Source organism: Camelus dromedarius, chromosome 16 (assembly GCF_036321535.1).
Source record: "Camelus dromedarius isolate mCamDro1 chromosome 16, mCamDro1.pat, whole genome shotgun sequence".
NCBI lineage: Eukaryota > Metazoa > Chordata > Mammalia > Artiodactyla > Camelidae > Camelus > Camelus dromedarius.
Window position 1 is genome coordinate 24,931,214 of NC_087451.1, and position 21,949 is coordinate 24,953,162.

Below are 21,949 nucleotides of genomic sequence, written 5' to 3' on the forward strand. Positions count from 1 at the left end.
AAGCTCGTCAGCTCTGTGAGTGTATTTAAGGCAGCTGGTTTAAAGTCTTTGTCTAGTAAGTCTAGTGTCTGGGACTCCTTCGGGACAGTTCTGATTTTTTTTTTTCCCTTGTGAATGTGCCAAACTTTCTTGCTTTTCTGCATACATGTAACTTTGTTGAAAACTGGCGTTTTGAGGATTACCATGTGACAACGCTCAAAGTCAGAGTGTCTCCCCTCTGCAGGGCTTGCTGTGACTGTCTGCGGTGGTGCTTGCTGGCGCAGTGACTTTTCTGAACTAATTTTGTAGAGTATGTATTCTTTGTTGGGCGTGGCACTGCAGTCTCTGTTCTGTTAGCTTAGTGACCAGCTAGTGACTGGACAGAGATCTCCCCAAACGCCTGGGAAACCTCCTTGGTCTTTGCCGGTGGGCTCCCCTCCAACACTCACAGCTCAGCCTTCACTTCCTGCCCGTGTGGACCCTGACGGTCAGCCAGAGGTCTGAGCTCAGGTCTCGTCAGGTCTTTTCTGAGCTTCTAAATTCTCTGGATATGTGGGAGCTTTTCACAGCCCTGCCCTCCACGTACCTCCTCCCCCAGACTCTCCTGTCGGCCTTTTTGGTCTGTCTTTGCTTGAACCAACTGTCACCTCTCGGCTTAAGAGGCAGCAGCTGATACCTCTGCCTTCAAATGCTTTTGACAAACGCTGCCTAGGAAGCTCCTGTGCAGCTGACCAACACAACTTTAGTCCTTCGGCAGCAAGGTCTGCATGGTGCCCTCTGGCACCAGCAAGCCGCCCAAGGAATGCTGGCCGCGGTCTTCACAGTCATTCAGAAAATTACAAGCAACTCTGTGGTTCGTCGACAGGAGACTAGACGAAGTGTCGTCGTGCACCCAGTGAAAATCTCTGCAGGTGCTAAAGACAACAGAGCATCTCTCAAGGCACCAACAGAACTGTTACCACACCTGTTAGCCAAAACAGCAATCACAGATCAACAGGACCTCATTTTGAAAAGTAAGTTTATCTCCGCACATTTGTATATTTAAAGCAGAGGTTCTCAACCAGGGACAATCTTGTCCCCTCCCTTCCCCGGCTGGGGACATCTGTCAATGTCCGGAGACATTTTTAAATGGTTTTCACAACTGGGAGACGCTACAGCTTCTTGTGGGTGGGGCCAGACATGCTGCCAAACATCCTACAGCGCACAGGACGGATCCACAACAGAGAATTATCTGGCCCGAAATATCCAGTGTGAAGGCTGAGAAACCTTAATTTGAAGAAAAATATCCAGGAGGGAGGGTACAGCTCAGTGGTGGAGTGCGCACTGAGCGTGCACGAGGTCCTGGGTTCAATCCCCTGTACCACCGTTAAAAAAAAAAATTAATTGCCTCTTCCCCAACCAAAAAGATAAAGTAAAATAAGAAAAAAGGGAAAAAAATCCAATTGTTAAAAAAAGATACTTTCAAGGGTAGAATTGAGCAATGGGATAGGAGTTACATCATTGACTATACACAAATATTTTATTTTCTCTCAAAGAATTATTTTTAATTAAAAAATACAAATAAGGAATAAAGCAAAAAGCACTGGTTTTCTTTCACAATAAAAGGAACAAATGCAGAGTGTAAAATACTCAAAAATGCAGAAGTAAAGAGAAGATCAGTTATGACTTTCCGTCTGAGCTAGAACTCAAGCAACAGCCCAACTGGAACCAACTGAAAAAGAGGAGAAATCTGTCCTAAGGACTTTAATGTCCCCCAGAAACCGAGGGCCTCTGACAGGGTGCTGCAGAGCCTTGAGACGCATCTGAACTCAGGGAACAGTGGGGTCACGTCAGCCTTACTATCCCGTCGTCTCCCGCGCTCTCAAATTCTCTGTCCCTTCCACTTGCCTCCTGGTCAGCTGGCCGCATCAGGGTCTCCCGACCACCTCCGTCTCAGGTTCAGTGATTGCTCAGAGGATGCCCAGCCTAGGCCCAGAGTCACGCTCACAGTGGGGCACACATTTATCCCAGGGGAAGGATGCAAAGCAGGATCAGCAAGGGAAGAGCCCACGGGGGACCGGGTGCGGGCTTCCGAGAGTCCTCCCCGGGCGGGGACGCGGGGGAGTGCTGGCCACTGGGAAGCTTGCGGGAGATGCGGCGCCCAGGGTGTTTTCTGGGGGCTGGTCCTGGCGGTGCCCTTGGCCTGGCCCGAACCCAAATCCCAGGCTCCCAGCAGGGAAGCAGGTGTTGCACCCAAACCACAGGATTTGGGCCAACTGTTCAGGCAGAGTGAGCCCCTGTCATTGGCTCCAGGAACGGTGGGAAGGAGCCCTCCCGAAACCCGAGTTCCCAGACTCCAGCCAGGGCGCGCTGGCTGGCAGCCTGGGGAGGCACGGCCACCAGCCGGGCGCTCACTCTGCTCTGTGGCGTCCGAGCTCTGTGTCCCAGCCATCGCTCTCTTGGCTCGATTTACGAAACCCTGGCTTGGGTCGGGTCCCTCCTGTGGGCCAGTCTGCAGTGGCGAGGGTGTTGTGGCTGCTGCTCTGTGACCATGTAGATGATGGTGGGGTGGGGCCCTCCCCATCTGCTGCGCACACAACCTCACGGGCGTCTCTGCACCCTGCCACCTGACATTGTTGTTCAGAAAATCCTTTTTTTTATTTGCCCCAAATGGCATCACAACCCAGAGCAGGAAAGGGGGCTCCTGAGTACCACTATATATAAAAACAGGTTAAAAACAAATTTTTTCTGTCCAGCACAGGGAACCACATTCAATACCTTGTAATAACCTGCAGTGGAAAAGACCCTGAAAAAAAAATATATATGTATGACTGAATCACTACACTGCACCCAGAAACCAACACCATGCTGTAAATCAACTATTCTCCCATTAGAAAAATTAAATAAACAAACAGCTGCAGAAGCAGAGACAGTGGGTGAACAGGGGCCCCCACAGAGCACAGGCTCCCCTGGGAATCTATCTTTGTAAGGAAGTCAAGAGGCACTTTAATGACAATAAATAAATCAAAACATTTCACATTCTCTGAATCATGCCTGCAGCTCTCAAGAGACTTGCCTCAGAAAAGAAAGCACACATGGGGCCCCGAATGGCGTGACGGTTCACAGGCCGCTCGCGATTGGCTAGGAGTCTGGGAGGGCTCGTCTGGGAACTCGGCGACAGAAAAACACACGTTGCCGGCAATGTGGGTTTTCTCTCCAGATGCAACTCAGGGTTAAGGATGTTTAGGGCACACCGCTTGGAAAAGTGCTGTTTTTCTGAAAAATGTTTCATCAGTCTTTTATGTTTATATGTGAATTTAAAAGATGCAGTTAAAAAAAAAAAAAGACGCCAGAAACTGACACTGTAACTGACTATACGTCAATTAAAAAAAAGTAATGGAAAAAATACTCAGTAAAAAAAAAATCAACTTGTGACGTGTCACATGGCCTTGGAGGGGCACAGCAGAGACGGGAATGAGACCGGGTCCCGCGGGCCCCTCGACCCCCTGCTCTGTACTGCAACTCCCTGGGTGTCTGCCTGTCCGCTGTGAAGGTTTCTCAGGGAGGATCTGGTTTAATCATTGACTGTAATACACTTTTACGGCCTTTTCCCTCAGACTTCACCCCCAGACTGCATGTCATAACACAACGTTCTATACAAAGGACATTCTTGGACTGTGAACCACACGGCACAGTGAACACCTGTGAATTCCACCTCCCAGGGAAAAACGACCAGCCTCGCCCTCTCTGTTTACCTTTCACTTACTTTTGAACACACAAAGGACTACACAGCTACGTTTTCTGAAGTTACAGTTCGGTAAGATTCATCATTTAAGTACCGGTTTCCTCCCCCGCCCCCATACCCCTCGGCCACCAGGTCCCTGGTCTCTCTGCTGAAGCTCCTCCAGCTGCCTGTTCTAGAAACAAACAATAGCTTTACCGAGATATCATTCGCACACCATCGAGTTTACCCTTACAGATGCACTGCTCAGTAGCTTTCTCAGGGACCCACCGGGTGTAACAACCACCACCACTGTCCAGTCCCAGAGCATCTTCATGCCCCGCAGAAGAAACCCTGTGCCCAGTCGCCCCCTCTGAAACCGAGTCCCCCTAAAACCGAGTCCCCCAAAACCGAGTCCCCCCCGAAACCGAGTCCCCCAAAACCGAGTCCCCCTAAAACCGAGTCCCCCAAAACCGAGTCCCCCTGCGGAGTTTACGATTAACCTCTTTGTTTAGTCCCGCCTCGTCCTGCACCTGTCCCCCTCAGGACTGAGGGGGATCAAAGGAAAGGGGGGACCGACACCAAGCAGGACCCTGCAGGGCCTTCCTGGGTACAAAAGCGCCTCCGTGCCCCCTGTTTCCTGTTTGTAGAAAAAGGCTTTAGTCTCCCAGACCTTCCCTGAGTTCCAAAGAGCAGACTGAAGCAGTTACCAATTAGGGAAGTGAGGGAATGCAAGAACAAAGGGAAACAGTCAAGAAACAAGAGTTGAGCAATAAAACAGAGTCCAAGTCCCTCCTCAAGGGACGTACACAACAACCTGACGCACATCTTCAGAGGCTCTGCCGAACCCGAGACCCCCACGCAGGTGGAGGACGGTGGCCACATGGCGACAACCAGCACGTAGACACCAGGCCGGCTAGAACCAGAAGACTCCCGAAACTCCACCCTGTGGCCTCACGCCAGCCAGTTGGGTGGTGGGGCCGGATTCTCACGGCCCAGCTCGCCACTGAAAAAGCTCTCCTGAAGAGCAAAGGAAATTTAAAGACTACTTGCTTCCTATTTTTGCCTTAGCAAAATGGAATCCACTATGTGATTGTCCAACCGCCTTTATTTTTTTTTTTTTTTGTAAACTGGAATAAAATCTAGTGTGATCATGATCATTGGAAGGATTCGTGTGGAAAGTTACATTTTATCTGTGAATTTTTTAGAAAATCAGGGTACCGATAGAGTAGACCGGTTTACTCAGCTCTCCACGATGCTGCCTTGCTCTCAGCTATCACACTTGTGACCCATGAGAATGACATCAACCAACTTGATAAATTCCACGCGCCTTTTATTTCCTGGTGAGTTGTGTGAACTCCGTTCTCGTTGAACGTGGCACGTTAAACCGGTGTTACGTTCTCACACCGTCTCTAGAGAAAGAGGCTCTGATTTGACCCTGTATCACTTCCTTCAAAATGCAGGGCAGGTGCTCAGTTAAGTAAAGGACCGGAGACATCTTTTAAAAAAATAAACAAACATAGAAATAAAAAACAAAAAGCTCCCCTGCTACGGTAAGCAAAGAAATGGGGTCTCAGTCTTTCCTTTCTATTTCTTTGACTACAAATCAGATTGAACACATTTAACGCTTAGTTTAAAAGGCACTTTTAGTATTTTTGGCTATCGATAACTATTTGTAACGCCTGTTAGTGATGAAACATTTTAATTCATAGTTAGGACATCAGTATTCACCCAGCTGTCTCAGGCCAGGGCCGGAAGGATCCCTACGACGTCCTCCCAGAAACTGCCCTGAATCAAAAGTGCCGAGAGTGCCCTCCAGACTCTGCTGGCCGAGCCCAGGCGCAGCTCCACGTCCCAGGACGCAGCTCCACGCCTGCTGTCCCTACGGCCTCAACCAGTTCCCGCCTCGCTCAGCAGCACCTGTTCAGGGGGTAAAACCATCAGCCCCTCAAGCTTCGCTCCAGCCTGGGCAACACGGAAGGGCAGGATGGGAATCGCCAAGTGGGTGATGGGACCATGTGGGAAGGAACAGTCTTGTGGACAGTTGTTTACTGGCTCAGTGACCTCGTGTAAGCCACCTTCCCAAAGGAAAGACAGGAAGAGGGCTGGAGGGCGTCTGCAGACCAGCGACTGCAGGAGCATCGGGAAGAAAGGACCTGAGCCCGGCCCCTTCCCTCACTCGCCACAAGTCACTGGAAGGGGTCTGCTCGGTTTCCTGAGAAGGAGCACAGGGTTGGGGCTGGCCGACTCCTCAGCGTTTTGCTTTAATCTCTCAGGATTTAAGCCTTTAACTGTTCAGACCATGGCAGCAAAGCTTGTAAGACAGATTTATTATAGGAAACAGCCTTTGTTTACTAACATACAGAACAGGCCATGAGAAAATGAACCTTCACAGAAGTGGTGAACGAATTCAGAGCCTTGAGCAAGGCACCCACTGCTGTGTGTGTGTGTGCGCGTGTTAGTGTGTGCTTGTCTGCGTGCATGTGTGTGTCCTTGTGCGCGTGTGTGTGCACATGTGCATGTGTGTGCGTGTGTGTGCGCATGTGTGTGTGTGTGTGTGTAGGTTTCCCTTGCTTGTCAGAGAGCTTCAGAATCCTGGGGGTCTAGCCTTATAGGATGTCTGAAATCAGCAGGGCCTGTAGCAAATCCAAATCTGGCTATGAAACCTCGGTCTCCTGGTGGTGTGGGCTGACCAGGACTTCCCTGCGTTAAAGTCTTGGGGAGCCAAGGCCCTACTGAAGCCCGGAAGACGCTGTGGGGGCCCCGTAGTTCTGAAGCGGACGGTGACAGGCTGGTGCTGTGGCGTCCCTGTCCTTCCTCTCCCCGTCCCAATGCCCCCGGCCTCAGCCAGGCTGAGGACGCTCAGTTTGCCTGGCCTTCTGCCATCCCTTAGCTCAGGGATCTTGACCTGTAACAGCGATGAAAGCGTGGGGTTCAGCCCCAAGCTCTGCAAGGTCCTGGGACCTCCCGAGAAGCACGACCAGGTGCAGCCCCCTCCCCTGGGCAGGTGGCGCCCTGGCTGCCTCCCAGGGCCCCGCGCCCTGGACCGTGCGGCCAACACCGGGGATTCACTTGATCGAGGACATAGGCAGGGGTTATTCCAACTCACCTGCTTCTCAAAAGCTAGGCTCCAAAACTGGTAGCAAGTTCTAATAGGCTGACTTTTAAAGGCCTTAGATTTCAAATGTCAAATCACAACTTCAGAGCAGAATTGCAGTAGAAAGAAATCAGTAAAGTGACAGCCAAGCTTGCTCTCAGGGGGACACAGTTTGAAAAAGAAAAAGAAAAAAAGAACGGTTTGCCTAAGAAGGGCCAGGTGCTTTCTTGCCTTCAAGCCACAGCATTAGCTTTCTTCTGCTGTGTAACAAGTTCCCACAGACTCGCTGCAAAGGCCTCCGGTGACGGGGCCAGGCCCGCCCTGGTGACCTCCCCGTCTCAGGGCCAATTCATCTGCAACCTTAACGGCGGCTGTCAAATCCCTTTGGCCGTGAACAGGAGAAACATCGGGCAGCAGAGACCACGGGGCATCCTGGAGCTGTGCCACCCGCCTCGGCTCTCGGTGCCGGCCACGCAGCAGGTCACCTCAGCAGCTGTTACAGAACGCCTGTGCCTGGCCCCGACCCTAGGCCTAAGGAATCGAGTCTTACAGGCGGGGCCCAGGCAGCACTGAGCACCTCAGAGCTGAAAGGCGCACCTGTGCCTGAGAGAAGAAGCGTGTTGTCACAAATTAGAAACACAGCAGAGGGGGGGCTCAGGGGCAGAGCGCGTCCTTAGCGTGCAGGTCCTGGGTCAACCCCCGGTACTTCCACTAAAAAACAAGCTAGAAACACAAGGACATGGGCGATGGGACACTAAAGGCCGAAAGAAGACAAGTCTGTCCCGGGTTTGGCATCAGGAAAAGGGGATGATCTGACCCTAAGCGGGAAGCTGGGGTTCCGCTACCTCGTGACCCCAGGAACTGCTCCTCTAGAATTCTGCTGCTGCAAGTTAGCACAAACCCAGCAGCTTAAACAGCGCCCATTTACCGTCAGCACGCTGTTCGTGGCTCAGGAGTCCCGGTGAGCAGGTGTCCTGGGTTCTCTGCTTCAGGGTCAAGGTGTCGGCGGGGCTTGGCCCTTCCTCGGAGGCTCTGGGACAGATTCCACTTCCAAGCTGCCTCAGGGTGTTGCCAGAAATCCCCCTTTTAAACGTGCCATGTGGCCTGGACTGAATCAGCGGCGTCAGCCACACGGTCCAGAGCACAGGGCCCTGGGAGGCAGCCAAGCTGCCACCTGCGGGGGTGGGGGCGGGGGGCTGCACCTCGTCAGGATTCTGGGGAGGTCCCAGGAACTTGCAGAGCTTGGGGCTGAACCCCACGTCTTCATCGCTGTTGCAGGTCAAGGTCCCTGAGCTAAGGGATGGCAGAAGGCAAGCAAACTGAGCGTCCTCAGCCTCTGAGGCCGGGGGCATCGGGACCGGGAGAGGAAGGACAAGGACACCACAGCACCAGCCTGTCACCATCCGCTTCAGAACTGCGGGGCCCCCGTGGTGTCTTCCGGGCATCAGCAGGGCCTCGACGCCCCAACACTAGTCAAAACTAAAGTGCAGGACAGGGAACTATGCTCAGTGCCTCGTAACAACCTCTCTCGACAACAGACACATGCATGTGTCTGCATGACGGGGACACAGTGCTGCACACCAGGGGCTGACGCACTGTAACCGACTGCAGTGCAATTAAAAAGCAGAAGACGATTGAGGTGCTAGGAAGTCCGGGTTCCCTGCTGCCGTCGGCCGAGGGCCTCGCTCAGCCCCGTCCCACGTGCCCCCCCACTTCAACCCCACCAACGGTGCCCGGCCTCACGCGTCAGAGAAAACCCTCGGCTTACAAGGGTCCGCGTGTGAGGTCCACTGGGACAATCTCCCTTCTACCATGTACACAGGGAGGAAATCACATGAGGGCAAGGGTCACTGGGGTCATTCTTGGGTCCTGCCCATCCCAGCCACCATCTGGTGTTCCCCCCTTCAGGACCCTTACTGGTAATTACGCTAGAGACGGCAATCTCTCTGGAACAACCAAGAAGGGACCAAACGCAGATTAAGGGAAGGAGACGGAGGGGCCCGGGGGTCAGGTGAGACACAGCCTAATGCCCACCCAGCGCCAAGCCCAGCGACTGACAGTCATTTGCAGGGCCTTCCTGGAAGTCTGCCTTTTTTCAAAAAAGAATCCAAGGAAATCTGCATTGAGAAGAAGGCCAGGGAGGGTCCCCTCGATGAGAGACTTTCAGGCTCAGCGCGGGTCTCACTCCACAGCGAGGGCCTGTTTATGTCCTATCGTGTGACCTCAACCTGGGGGCGACCCAGGGGCTCAGCCGGGGGTCTGGACTGCGGTTCTAACCTCTGGAGCCGTGACGCTGGAGAGGCCATCTCGCATTACTTAAACTCCACCTGGGACATCAGTGGGGCCGACTGTCGCAGCCTAGAACCTGGTGCAAAATACAGCGATGAAAACACAAAAATCCTCATCTTGTCCAGGTGGGCTGAGCCACGGCCCGAAGGTCACCTCCCCGACCTCTACGTTAGGGCTGACGCTCCCAGCCGCCTCCTTCCAACATCCACGCATTTTACTTTCTAGTTCTAATTAGTTGTCGCTCCCCGTGAGAACCTAAGTCCCATGAGAACAGAAGTCCTGCGTGTTCCACTCGCGGCTGATTTCCCAGCACCTGAACACCATGAGGCACTGCGGGGCCCCTCGGTAAAAATTAACTGAGTTAACACACGGAGAGCTGGGACATAGCCCGTCCCGCTGCACTCTGTTAGGGTAACAGGAAAGTCATTTTCAGCTGAAATGCGCATCATACTGTTTTTTTAAAAGACGGTGAACCGCCTGAGTTCTCGACAACTTATTTTTGGCTTCCTACGTCGGACAGAACACGCTTCAGAGGCTTACGAGGCGTTCTAGACAAACAGGTTTAGACAGAGGATGTTCTGCGAAGAGTAAATAAACCAGACATACATAATTTACACTTTGTCTCAATTTACAGAGATTTAAACAACGAATGGAAACCACCCTTCAGGCAAAATGCGTTTGGGGTTGCATCAAACGTAAAACGCTTGGAAGACTAGTTCAAGACGTTCGCAGACAGAAGGAACAAGGCAGACCACAGCAGCGGGAAACCTCATTCTCAGTCTCACGACTGGAAAGATCTCGTCTGATTTCTCCCCGCAACCTCACTGCAGGGACGTCACACGTTCAAGGGCGGACTCCTCCTGAGAAGTTCGCCTGTCCTTTCCCACCATGCCCGCACGCCCCGTGGCCACTTCTGTAAAGCGGGGAGGTGACAACTTAGCCGCACGTCCGTGACCACGTGGGGCTCGGCCTTGGTCACACCTGGTTCCCGGATGACTGGTGTTTTCACCCTCAATTTCCTGTCACCGTTCCCACCTCCTTCACCCTGAAGCCTCCGTCACCAGCCTCCCTCCCTGACTTCGCCCTTCCTTCTGCTTCCCAGCAGGGCGGCGGGGGATGCTGTGACTAGGCTGGCCTTTTACGGGACACCTGGACCCTCAGAAAGGGCGCGAGCAGAGGGTGGACGGAGCAGCTAAAGGAAGACTGCACCAGCGCGTCTCTGGACCCGGGGAGCCCCTGCTACTGGTCGCTAACCTGATTTTTTTCTTTTCCTTTTTTAACAGAAAACGAAAAGGAGATAATGTCAGAGACACAGGACACCTCCATTCTCAGCTGGAATGAGACCAGAAGAAGTCTGGCTGTTGCTGTCACAAAGAGGACTCCAGCGGCGGCAGGACCGCCTGGGCCGGCTCGCGGCTGACACGGACCTGGTTTCTTCCCTCTCCGTCCCTCTCCATCTCCTCCACCCTCAGAAGCTGGGTTCTGAGGAGGGAGCGTCACAGGGACGGCAGCCTCAGAATTTTTAGGATAGTGGGGTAAAGGTGCGGGGGGCCGGGCCTAAGAGAGGGGAGACTGGAGGGGGGTTTGCAGCTTATTTAGAGAAGGCGTGCATTTAACGGGAAAGGCCAACCCATCCAACTTCCAGAAGAGAACACAGGAAGGTATCTTCATGACCTTGAAAGTAGCGGAAGGGTTCTTAAGCAGGAACAAAACGCACTGATCAGAGAGAAGACGGACAAATCAGGTGTAATCACAATGAAGAACTTTGTTCAACAAAAGAGGAAAAAGCCAGCCACCCCGGGAGAGAGCACCCGCAAGACGCCCACCTGACGGAAGGCCTGCGCCCAGAGAACCCCTGGGGCAGCAGGGACAGAGAGACGAGCTGATCCTCAAAATGCGCAGACGGCGGGAGTCGGTGCCACCCAAGGGGGCCCGGGTGTCTAGTCAGCGTGCGAGGGGGGAGGGACCCCACCTGCAGGTGGAAGATTCGAGCCACAACCACACGAGATGCCACATCACACATGTCCAAACGACCACAAGTGGAAGACGGACGCCAGCAAGTGCTGGGGAGACGGGAGAGAAAACATGAACCTCACGAACCGCTGGCGGCAGGCAGGCTGTCCAGGCGCCCCCGGAACCTGCCTGGCACGGCCGGCCACCCCTGCGCTCCGGCTCCAGGCGCAGACCTGGGAGGAACGCGCACCAGGGTGTTCGAGACGCGCGAGGACCTGGCGGCACTATTTACAGAGCCCCAAATCTGATGTCACTCACCCGCCCGTCAACAGGAGAGCAGACACATAAGCAATGGTGCGACCAGATGGCGGGCTGCTAATCGGTGAAGAAAACGCACAAACCGTCGCTACGGGAAACGTCATGGATGCACCTCAGTAACGCCACACCGGGCAAGAAAGCCCGTGTGCGACTGTGATGGTGTTTCCATTCCTGCACACGATGTTCAAAGGCAGACACACGGACAGGGCACTGGGGACACACACGTCTGTGGAAAAGTACGAGGGAAGAGCTGAGGACAGGCCGCCTGCGGGAGGAGGGGCTGCGGCTGGAACGCCGCCTGGAAGGGCCGGGGGGCTGGCAACGCTCTGCTTCTGGATGCGACTGCTAGGGTTCTCGCTTCACAATAACTTGTGAAACTATGATTTATATTTGATGCACTTCTATCTTTGTGAACGATACTTCATAATAAAAAGAAGCTTAAACTTGGGGGGAGGGATAGCTCCGTGTCGAGCGCATGCCTGGCGCACACAAGGTCCTGGGTTCAACCCACGTCCCTCCATCAAAAAAACAAAAAAGTGAGTAAACCTAACTACCTCCCCCACAAAAAGTTAAACATTTTTAAAAGCTTAAACTTGCACTGGGGTTGCTCCCTGTTTAACAGGCCTTCACTGAAAACAGCTGTCCCCGGAAACCCAAACTCTTCAACCGCACGACGCAGCTCCTGATGGAACAGACAACCCGAAGGCCCAGCACGCGGGGCGCTCACACGGATCAGGAACAGGCACCGCTCTGGGAAGACGACTTAGCGAGAGCCGTCTCCCTGGTGGGAGCAGCCTGACGGGTGCACGGCTGGGGGTTTAGGCCTCCTTCTCTCCCAGAGGAGACACGCTCGGGTCATGTGTGCTGGGGGGTCAGCCTGGACTCCAGCCCCTCCTGCCTCTGTGACTGGCCCCTGGTGCAGCCCCGCCAGGAAGGACAGAAGACCACGGGGAGCGTGCACTGGCCCGGCCAGGCCCCCTCCACCCCGGGACCCCGGGCCCCTTACCGCGTAGCCCCAGGCCCCTTACCGCGTAGCCCTCCGTCCTCCCCGCCCCGGGACCCCGGGCCCCTTACCGCGTAGCCCTCTGTCCTCCTCTGGCACCACTTCAGCAGGGCATTGCGCTTGGAGCCGCCGTACTCCCGGGCCAAGGCAGCCAGCGGGTCCCTTCTCTCCACACTAGTCAGAGAGAGGAGCACAGCGTGAAGAGAAGATGCTAACGTTTACAGCCTCAGACACACAAGGAGCAAGCAGCCAGCTTAGAAAGGCCGCAGTCGAGGTCTGGCCACTGAGACTCCAGAGAAACGACCCCATCGGTACCTTTTTATTAGGTCTCACAGTACGAAACAGAAATTAAATTGTGCTTCTCGGTTTTCAGAATTCTGGGGAGAGGGTGGTGGTGGTTTGTTTCGTTTTGTTTTTTATCCATCTGCTGCTCCAACCTCGCCTCATATTTATTTAAGTACGGTATCATTTCAATAAAAGACACTTGTAGAAAAAGCATTCTATGTGTTCAAGGCTAAGGCGACATCTACGTACCACGGGAAAGACAGACGGGAAGGGCGCTCTGAAGACACCAGGCTGGCTGCTTACGGGGAGGGGAGGGGGTGGAGATGAAAACACACGGGTGTAGAGGACAAACCAGGTGACCCGTGGGGGAGGTGCCGCAAATGGAGAGGCTGACAGGAAATTTCAGAAGTAATAAGACTCTTCTTCTCCTTAAACTGGAAAGTACGTGTACAGGTGTCTCTCCGTTACACATACGGTGTTACTATTATTGTTTCATATCCATCCAATATTTAATTAAAATATCTGTAAATGATTTTAAAAAGAGCAACGGGGTCCTTCTGGACTCCAGGTGATTTCCTTCCCTGTATCTGGCACCTCTGTAAACTCCAGCCCAGGCGTCTGTGGTCAGGGTCGCCGTGACCTGTGCCGTGACGGTGACTCTGCCCGTGTTCGCTGCGCCGGGTCCTAGCTCGTCACCTAGACCTGGACTTCCAGGCCTGGCAAATTAGGGAAGACTGAAATGAAGGCCTGGAGAAGGGCTTCTGCTTAAACAAACAGAGCATGTAGCAAATAGTTTCCTTCTACAAAAACCTGACTGGATGTGATTGCAGTAATAATGATGGGAATTTCCAGAATAAGAAATGAACATCCTGTCACTGGTTTGTCTCGATGACATGAACATAAAAAGGAAGCAACAAACGAACTTCACCAACCTAACCTTTCACGAGGAAGGGAATAACATAAACAGCATATTCGTGTCCTCGCAGCCTGTTCACATGCGCTTCTGGCATGAGGAAAAGAACAGTTTCAGAAAAGCACCAGTTTGGGTCCTCAAAACCTATCTCTTGTGCATAAACAAGACCGAAAGGTCATATCTGGGGCTTTAAATTAAACCTCTGAAAGATATGACTTCATCTATTTGGGTCCAAATATAGGCCGCACCCAGAGATGTGACAATAGCGGAACTGGACTGTGTAGACTTCCATTAAATCCTTTGAAAACGCCCCTAATGGTAGTTGCTGTCTGTTAAAATGCCATCACCTCTAAAGCCGCCGATTTTGTGTGTCCCTCCACCTGCCTGTTCATAAACATTTACTGAGCCAAATGCTGCGTGCGGAGCAAAACGGGGGCTGAGAGAGACATCAAAGCGCAAGGAGAAGTGTTCACTGTCCACTTAGGTACAGCAGACGGGGCAGACAGACAGTCTACAACAGCGAATCAAATACCGAGCGGCTGTCAGACCCCAAAGGCGAGGAAGGTGTCCACGCTATGGGGTGGCTGGCTGCGGCTCGTGGAGGGGTGACCAGGAGGAGGGCGGAGAACAGGAGTGTGAAAGGACAAGAGGAAGACAGCTCAGGCCAGAGCCTCGCAGGTGGTCGGGATTGCTGGCCTGACGCTGTGAAGGCAGAGAACACAGCAGGCTGGGCGGCCGGGCTCCAGGCTCCCGGGACACTGGGGCCGGCAAGTGGGAGGGGCTGAGCTGCGGTGGGTCCAGGAGGCCCGGAGAAGCAGAGTCGGGCGGGTTCCCAGAGGGCCTGCTCTGCGCAGGTGCACCCAGCGTGTTAGCAGAAGCAGGGACGTGCCTGCAGTGGGGCGAGTGACTGCAAGGTCGGCCGTGGCTGGGTGACCAGGAGCACCGAGGAGGGAGGTGGTGTCAGGGGTGCGAGAGCAGGGGCAGGCCCTGGGGAAGCAGGCCCCCAGCAGCCCCAGGCCCCTCCCCCCAACCCCTCACATCCCTGCCGGAGTGACCTAAACACCGATTCTGCAGTGCCCCCCGATCCTGCTTTTGCACTGCTGTTTCCTGCACCACCACCCAAAACCAAAAACAAACCCGCAAACTTCGTGGTTCCCGCTGCTTTACCAAAACGAGCACAAACCTCCTACTTTGCCAGCTGAGACCGTTCGGAGTGTGGCTCGACCTGGCTTTCCCGCTGTGACTTCCTCGATGCCCACCCCCCAGCAGGGGTGAGGCCCCCCTCTGTGCACATCGGGCCCCACCCCTGTGAGCCCCTCCCACCGCCCGGACCCCCGAGGGCTCTGCTTCTGCTTCTCTCTTTAGGGCCCTGCACTTCACTCGGCCCGGAGCTACCATCCAGTGCCCGCCTCCCTCGCTGAACAGGGACTGTGCCTGAACCATTTGCATTCCAGAAACACCTGCAGAAGTAAACTGACGGTAAAGGATAAAACAGAAGGAAGAGCACAGGGCCGTGGGCCCAGCGCTCCCTGAGTTCTCCCTGCTGGAAACGTGGTACCTGAGTTTGCCGGGCGACTTCCAGCCCCCGGGGGAGGCGCTCAGCAGTCTCGTGCCCCCGAAGCCCAGAGAAGGGGGTCTGCTCAGGGACTCGAGCGAGGGGCTCTTGCGGAGATAAGGGTCCGGTTTCAGGTCCTCGGCCCTTCCCTTCAGAAGATCTGCGGGAACAACAACAGAACCACCGCCCTGAGAATGAGAGACGCAGCAGGTCACACGCGCTCTCCCCGAGGACAAACCCACGACAGACACAGGTAGACATACACAGATGCAGCTTCTGGATTAAGTCGTAAAAATGCAAACAGGGACGTGGTGTTTTCGGGGAAGGATTCTCCAGGCAGTGCTGGTTCGTTACTTAAGTGGGGTCACCCAGCAGATAAGGTGGAGGGGAGGGAGGAGGGTCCAGAAGATGGCAGTGTGCCGGCCTCCAGCATAAGCAGGCTTATTTCCTCTAAATGATGCCAGCAAGAAACCGGTTAGAACCTGACGGCCGCAACTGCACAGTGGCCGCAAGGACCTAACAGGACGTGACCCACGGCTCACTGCAATATAATCAGCATCGCGGTTTAGGCTCCCCTGCGGATTTTCCTGTGTGCATCATGGGTGCGGACAGGCGCAGGCAGGACAAGCATGACTAGGCACTCCAGGGCAAGAGCCGACCGTCAGTCAAGAGCCGCCTCTACGCGAGGGTGAGATGGGGGACCCAAGGCCAGCGCTGCCACCCGCCCAGGACCGCCCGCCTCTTCTTCTCGGAGATGTACTTTCCCTTTGCTAACAAATCCTTTAAAATCTTCCCACTATACAACGCTTCCGTCTCCCGTCTGAGTTCTTATCTTTCGAGTAAGACAAGAACCCGGGTCTTTTCCCTTCCCCTTTTGGGGGTGACAGCAGGACCAACTCCGACACTTCACAGGGACTCAGGGCCCAGCAGCCCCCGGTTCAACAATTACTATGAATTTCAAGATGGTCCCCAGAGAGCACTGAGCAGAGGCCCTGCTTCTAAGAGCCTTCTCCCACCGCACGAGGCCACCTGCGCTGTTGTACCGAAACGGCAGACCAGCCGGCCTGCCAGGAACTCAGCCGCGTTGAGCTACACGAGCCAGTCTCACTCAGCTCATGCCCAGAGGTCTGCACAAACGCTTTCTTGAAGGGGTCTTTCAGTAACTTTCCTCCTCGTCTCGTAGCTGGTGCCCGGGGAGGGAGCCCACGGGAAGGTGCCTCCTGGGGGCATCGGGTCGCAGGTGGCAGCAGACAACACACTGGGGTCCAAGAAAGAGACCCGTTTTGCAGGAGAGGAAGCCTCCCAGTCACAGGGCCTGGCTCACCAAAAGTAAGCAGAAATGTTTAAGGCTCTTCTCTGCTGCCACACTGGCCTGAGGCAGGAGAGCTAATGCGGCAGGCTGACTCCTCCGGGCGGCGTTTTGTAAAGGACCACGACGGTGGACAGTGGGAGAAGATTTTCCAGACCTTCTAGTTTCTGTGTACAGAGGCATCGGGACCCAGAGAACTGGGGACTTGCAGCCAGTGGCCAGGCCGAGCCCAGGACCCTCCCCTGACGCAGTCAGCAGTCGTGGAGAAAACAATACTTGTGCAGCTAATAGCATCAATTATGGGCAGTCAGGTTGGGAGTGAGGCTAATTAGCTCGGGAGAGCAGAGAAAAACAGCGTTTACATCACTAAAGGCAACACAAAAACAGCGTATTCAGCCTGGTCCTGCGGCATCTGGTGACCTCAGGTCGGCAAGGCGGCCGGGAAGCGAGCAATTTTCACTGTGCAATGCTTTCCGAGTAAAGTAAACAGAATCACTGGGGGGACAGGTGCCGGCGGGGGCTGACCACCGTCCTGCGGTCTCCGCGTCAGTAGTTATCTTCCCCATGAGAAGGACGGTCTCTCTACTCAACGGGCAGTTCACAGCTGGAGGACCAGAGAGGACACAAATACCAAGACCAGAAGTTCACCCAGGGCACTTAAAACCAGCTCTGGTGGTAAATGCTACGTTACAGGCAGTTCATCACAATTAAAACCACTGCCACCGCACGCTTGCCTGCACGCACAGCGCCGTGCGTGTAACGCGGTGAACCCGTTTCACCCCACGCGGCAGGCGTGGAGAACTCAAGGCAGGGTCACCCCTGCATTCCTTATTCTCCTGGCCCCGTGGTCTTCCGTCGCCCTTTCCTTCTTCCTGGAAGTCGTTACAATGACTCCACGTCCTGCACGAACCGTCACCACTTCTTCAGGAAGCTGCTCATCAGAGCCACCTCCAGCCTCGGCCCTCGTGGCAACGCAGGAGAAGGAAGGAGAAAGCCTGCCCTGGTCCCAGAGCTCCTCACAGTCGGGGGGCCGCTGGAGCCACTCAAGCTCTTCAGGGCTTGAGCCTCTCCCAGGTGGAATGCAGGGACCGGGCCAAGGGTGCACCTTTGAATTCTCAGTCAGTGTTTATCTAAGTCCTATTAATTCCATGAAAAAGAAGACCAAATGCAAAAGGGAAAAAAATCAGGTGCTGAGGTGAAAGCATTTACAACCAAAGGGTAAAACTTATCTCACTGAAACGACGGTTTTAAGAACAACCCTGACTGCGTCTGACCTAGAACCAGCACGGCGGGGACTTCTTTTAGTTCGCGCCGTGGTGTTGCAGAAGCTGGCGCACACGCGGCTCCTCCCGCTGCAGTCTGCACTTCCGGCCTTCTCTCCTTCTCACAGGCCCCGGCCTAACTCACGTGGTTCTTTTCACCTTTTCTGTCCCCTCACAGCAGTGACCACACAGACGCACGCAAACTTCCAGGGTACGTGCTCCGCACAGCCTGGGCGCTCTGCGCGCGTCTCCGGGCTCCGGCAAGCGAGCTGACTCCACAGAGAACGGCAGGCGGGTGACAGCGGCCACCCCTCCGCAGCTCCGGCCCCACCCGCAGGGGCCACTCAACCCTTGAGCCCTCCTGCGAGGCAGGCGGCGCGGTTTCTATGATTTCTGTCTCGGGGGTGAGGGAACCACAGCGCTGGGGGCTGGAATAACCGGGCCAGAGCCGGACCGGAGGTGGCGGGGCCAAGCTGCGAGTGCAAGCCGCCCCACCCCTGGGCCCCCCTCGACGGCTCCCTCACGTCGGCCACCGGCACAGGAGACGCGGCGACGTGGGGCTGCAGACACGACCACCACGTCGCCATCAGGAGCTGGATTTTTTAAAACGTACAGTGTAACATCAGGAGAAGGACCCCATGCAAAGACCAGGAGATCTCAGAAGGGGCTTATTTTAGGAATAGCGGGAGCCACAGACCTTCAGAATCAGATACGGTTTCTTTTCCTTAAAATAGTTACTTCTAAAGATAAGAGGGGGGAGGGCATAGCTCAGTGGCAGAGTGTGTGCTTAGCATGCACGAGGTCCTGGGTTCAATCCCCAGTACCTCTGCTAATAAATAAAAACAAATAAACCCAATTTATTATTTTAAATAAATAAGCCCCCCAAAAGTTAGAGAATTTAAAATAAAAAAATTACCCCCCCAAAACTTTAAAAATAAAAAAAAGAAACCCCATGCTGTAAAAAAAAAAGATAAGATATTCTCCTGAGATTTAGCGAAAAACAAAGAAGCAAAAAATCCCCGGAGCTTGACATTCCTCCCAAACTCACGCGTCCTGAGAGGTGTAGGCGGCGGGAAGCAGCTAGGGTCTTGTCCATAACACACATTCAGAGTTTGAAATCGTTTGCAATAAATGCCACTGATTATTTTCCTAAGCTCAGTCCATGTAGACAAAAGAAAAGTTAACCCTACAACAAGTAAGTCATCAGCACTTCATGTTCAAGGTAATTTACCTGAGAGGGGGAGGTCTGGCAGGTCCAAGCGTTGAGTCACTCCTCTGCTAGCCGGCCGAGCACTGCTGAAGGTGGAATGCCTCTAGAAACCAAAGGGCACCAGCATAAGTGGATGCGGACATCAGGAACAGCGTGAACAAGGGGTGTGCGTGTGTGTGCGTGAGCATGTGTGCACATGTACAACAGTTCTCCAGCTCATTAGCATCACCAAGGGGACTTTTTAAAACAACTTATTTATTTGAATAGGTAATAAATGAAATTGGCACGCTCCTCGGAAGGAACAAAAAAGACAGAGCGTGGAAACAGTCTCCTTCCACTCCAATCACCTGGTTCTTCTTCACATGGTAACTGCAATTAATCAGCTTTATGGACATTTCCCTGGAACATTCTATGTATACTCAAGGATGCGTGTAAACATACTGTTTTCTTTAATGGCCAACAGGTAAGTGAAAAGACGCTGAGCATCACTGGTCCTTAGGGAAACGCACGTCAAAACCACAAAGAGGTATCACCTCACACCTGTTAGGATGGTTATTACAAAAACAACAACAACAACAACAAAAAAACCAGCCACAGGAAAAACAAGTATTGGTGGAGAAACTGGAACCCTCACGTACTGCTGGCGGGGGTGTAAAATGGTGCAGCTGCTTTATGGAAAATAGTAGGGAACTTCCTCAAAAACTTAAAAATAGAACTGCCACGTGATCCAGCAGCATCACTTCTGGGTAGATACTCAAAGGAATTGAAAGCAGGATCTGGAAGAGAGATCTTTTTCACTGCAGCATCATTCACAACAGCCGAGAGGTGGAAACAACCTAAATGTTTACTAACAGATGACTGGAGAAAGAAAAATGTGGTCTCTGCCCACAATGGAATGTTATTCAGCCTCAACACAGAAGGGAGTCCGGCCACAAACTAAACATGGACGGACCTGAAGGACCTGACCTGCTGTGCTGGGAGGGGCTGCACCTGCGCTGTGGGCGCAAAGCTGGCCCTAGACCTGGCCAGACGCCGTCCCAGGCCAGCACCTAGAGGAAGACTTCCCGATTCTGGCAGGGACAGACGTTCCTTTAACGGGCCAACTTTGGGGTGTTCTGGGAGCACTTCCCGAAGCTCGGTGCAGACCAGAGCCTCTTCTCCAGCTCCCCGCCCACCCCGGGTTAAATTCCTTTCTGCCTGACTAGCTAGAGTGACTTCCGGTATCTGCAAACGAACAGGGTGCACATTCACACGCAGACAGCCCGTCGCGTGGGCAAAACCTGGCAGAGGGATTCCACTGCGGGCTCTGTGTAGTAAGACTGATCCAAAATGACCTAAATATCCATCAACAGAGGGGCGGTTAAATAAATCACCCGTATCGAGGAGCCTTTAAAAGGATGAATTATTTCTCCGATCGCCGACATTTAAAGGTGTCTGATCTATGCCTGCCTTCATTCAACGTACGTTTACTGAGCCTCTGCTGTATGATACGTGCCAGTCCCTGTTCCAGACACGCGCTGTAACAGCAAACAAAAGGGGATGTCAGTCCCACGACACAGCAAAGGAGCCGGCGTCTGCATAACGGGCAGTGAAACCCCACGTATAAAACTTCTTCTCCCTCCCTACACACACACACACACACACACACACACACACACACTTTTATGCTAAAGAAAAACATGTAGACAGATACACAACAAGACATAAATAGTGGTTATTTCTGGGACCGGGAAGAAGGGAGATTTTCAACTTTTTCCCTTTTACACTGAAATTTCTGGGAAAAGCTACTTTTAAAATAAACACAAGAGTTAAAAATTGGAAATACTCCAGAAGTCAACCATCAGTAGAATGGATGAGCCATCAGTGTAACGGTGTGTTTATACAAAGGAACACTACACAGCAAGGAAGATGAACAAATCGCCACCACATGAACAAACCTCACAGACACAACATTGAGCAAAACCATGCAGTCACGAGAGAAAGTCTGAGATCACACAAAACTAACCCATGGTGAGAGAGGTCAGATCACGGTTCTAAGGGGTTACTGACGGGCGGTGCCATGAGGGCCCTTACGAGGCAATGGAAACGCTTTATCGTGGTGTTGGCTAGGCAGGTGTACACACATGGAAACACTCAAGCTCCGTACTGAAGAGCTGTGTGCTTTGTGGTACGTGCATTACAGCCAGTGGCTCATGGCAGCTGCTGTGCACCTGCTGGCAGGGCCCGCTGTGAAACCTTCAGGAATTCTGCAAGCTAGCTGTTCAACACAGCCATTCCTGAAATTAGACCAGATTAAAAGCAAAAGTAATAAGTCCTCAAAACTCACTGCCTCCTAATTATCTTATTACTTCTTACTGTCGGGGTTTTTACACCTGTCACATCTATCGTAGAAACACCGCATAACGTGTACCTCTTCTCAACTCCACGTGCACTGAGGTCATGGGAACAGCCTGAAATCGGCCATGCTGGGAATACTGACACCACAGAAACTGGCGAACACTGCAAACCGGGGCTCCTTCCCCAGGGAGACAGCGGTCACACATTTACCAGCAAACTCGTGTTTCTGTGCCTCAATGGAAGTAAGTAAGAATGAAGCAGGACCTCCTTCACTTCCACTAAACAATGATTATCATAAAACAAGCAGTTGTTTTATTTGGTTTTACATATAAGATGGTGGAAGGTACCTTCGAGGGCAAAAAATAAATTAAAAAAAAAGCTTAAAAGATCCCAAACGATATACGGAAGTCACTAATGACACCAAAAAAATAGAACTTGCTGAAGACGACACCAATCTTGGTCCAGCAGAAGCAGAACGCTGAGTGTTATTAACAACATCGAAAGCCCTGGTCTTAGAAATGCCAAGAGGCTTTGGTCTAAAGCCTTCAGGAGATGGTAAAGGGGACAGCCAGTTAGCTCTAAGAATTCATAAACGGTTAACACTAACATCTCTGGTTCAATGTCCACTTTTGGTAAAAAGGACAATTCATTTAACTGAAAACTTTCAGTGTCATCTTACGGGAAACAGAAAAACGGATCATTGAAACTGACGCTTACAGTGTCAGTGTTCCTCATCAGA

The 21,949-nt window shown here is 53.0% G+C and overlaps 1 protein-coding gene across 8 annotated transcripts in view; it reads right to left on the reverse strand.

Annotated features, from left to right (window-relative positions):
* The window catches only part of SPECC1 (sperm antigen with calponin homology and coiled-coil domains 1), a 188,715-nt gene that overhangs the window by 20,840 nt on the left and 145,926 nt on the right, over positions 1 to 21,949 (reverse strand). For all 8 annotated transcript variants that reach the window (XM_064495322.1, XM_064495324.1, XM_064495319.1 and 5 more), the window contains 3 exons: positions 18,895 to 18,976; positions 15,096 to 15,252; positions 12,411 to 12,513 (listed from right to left, as the gene is read on the reverse strand). In XM_064495322.1, coding sequence (XP_064351392.1) covers positions 12,411 to 12,513; positions 15,096 to 15,252; positions 18,895 to 18,976 — 342 coding nt within the window. The remainder of the gene's footprint in view (positions 1 to 12,410; positions 12,514 to 15,095; positions 15,253 to 18,894; positions 18,977 to 21,949) is intronic.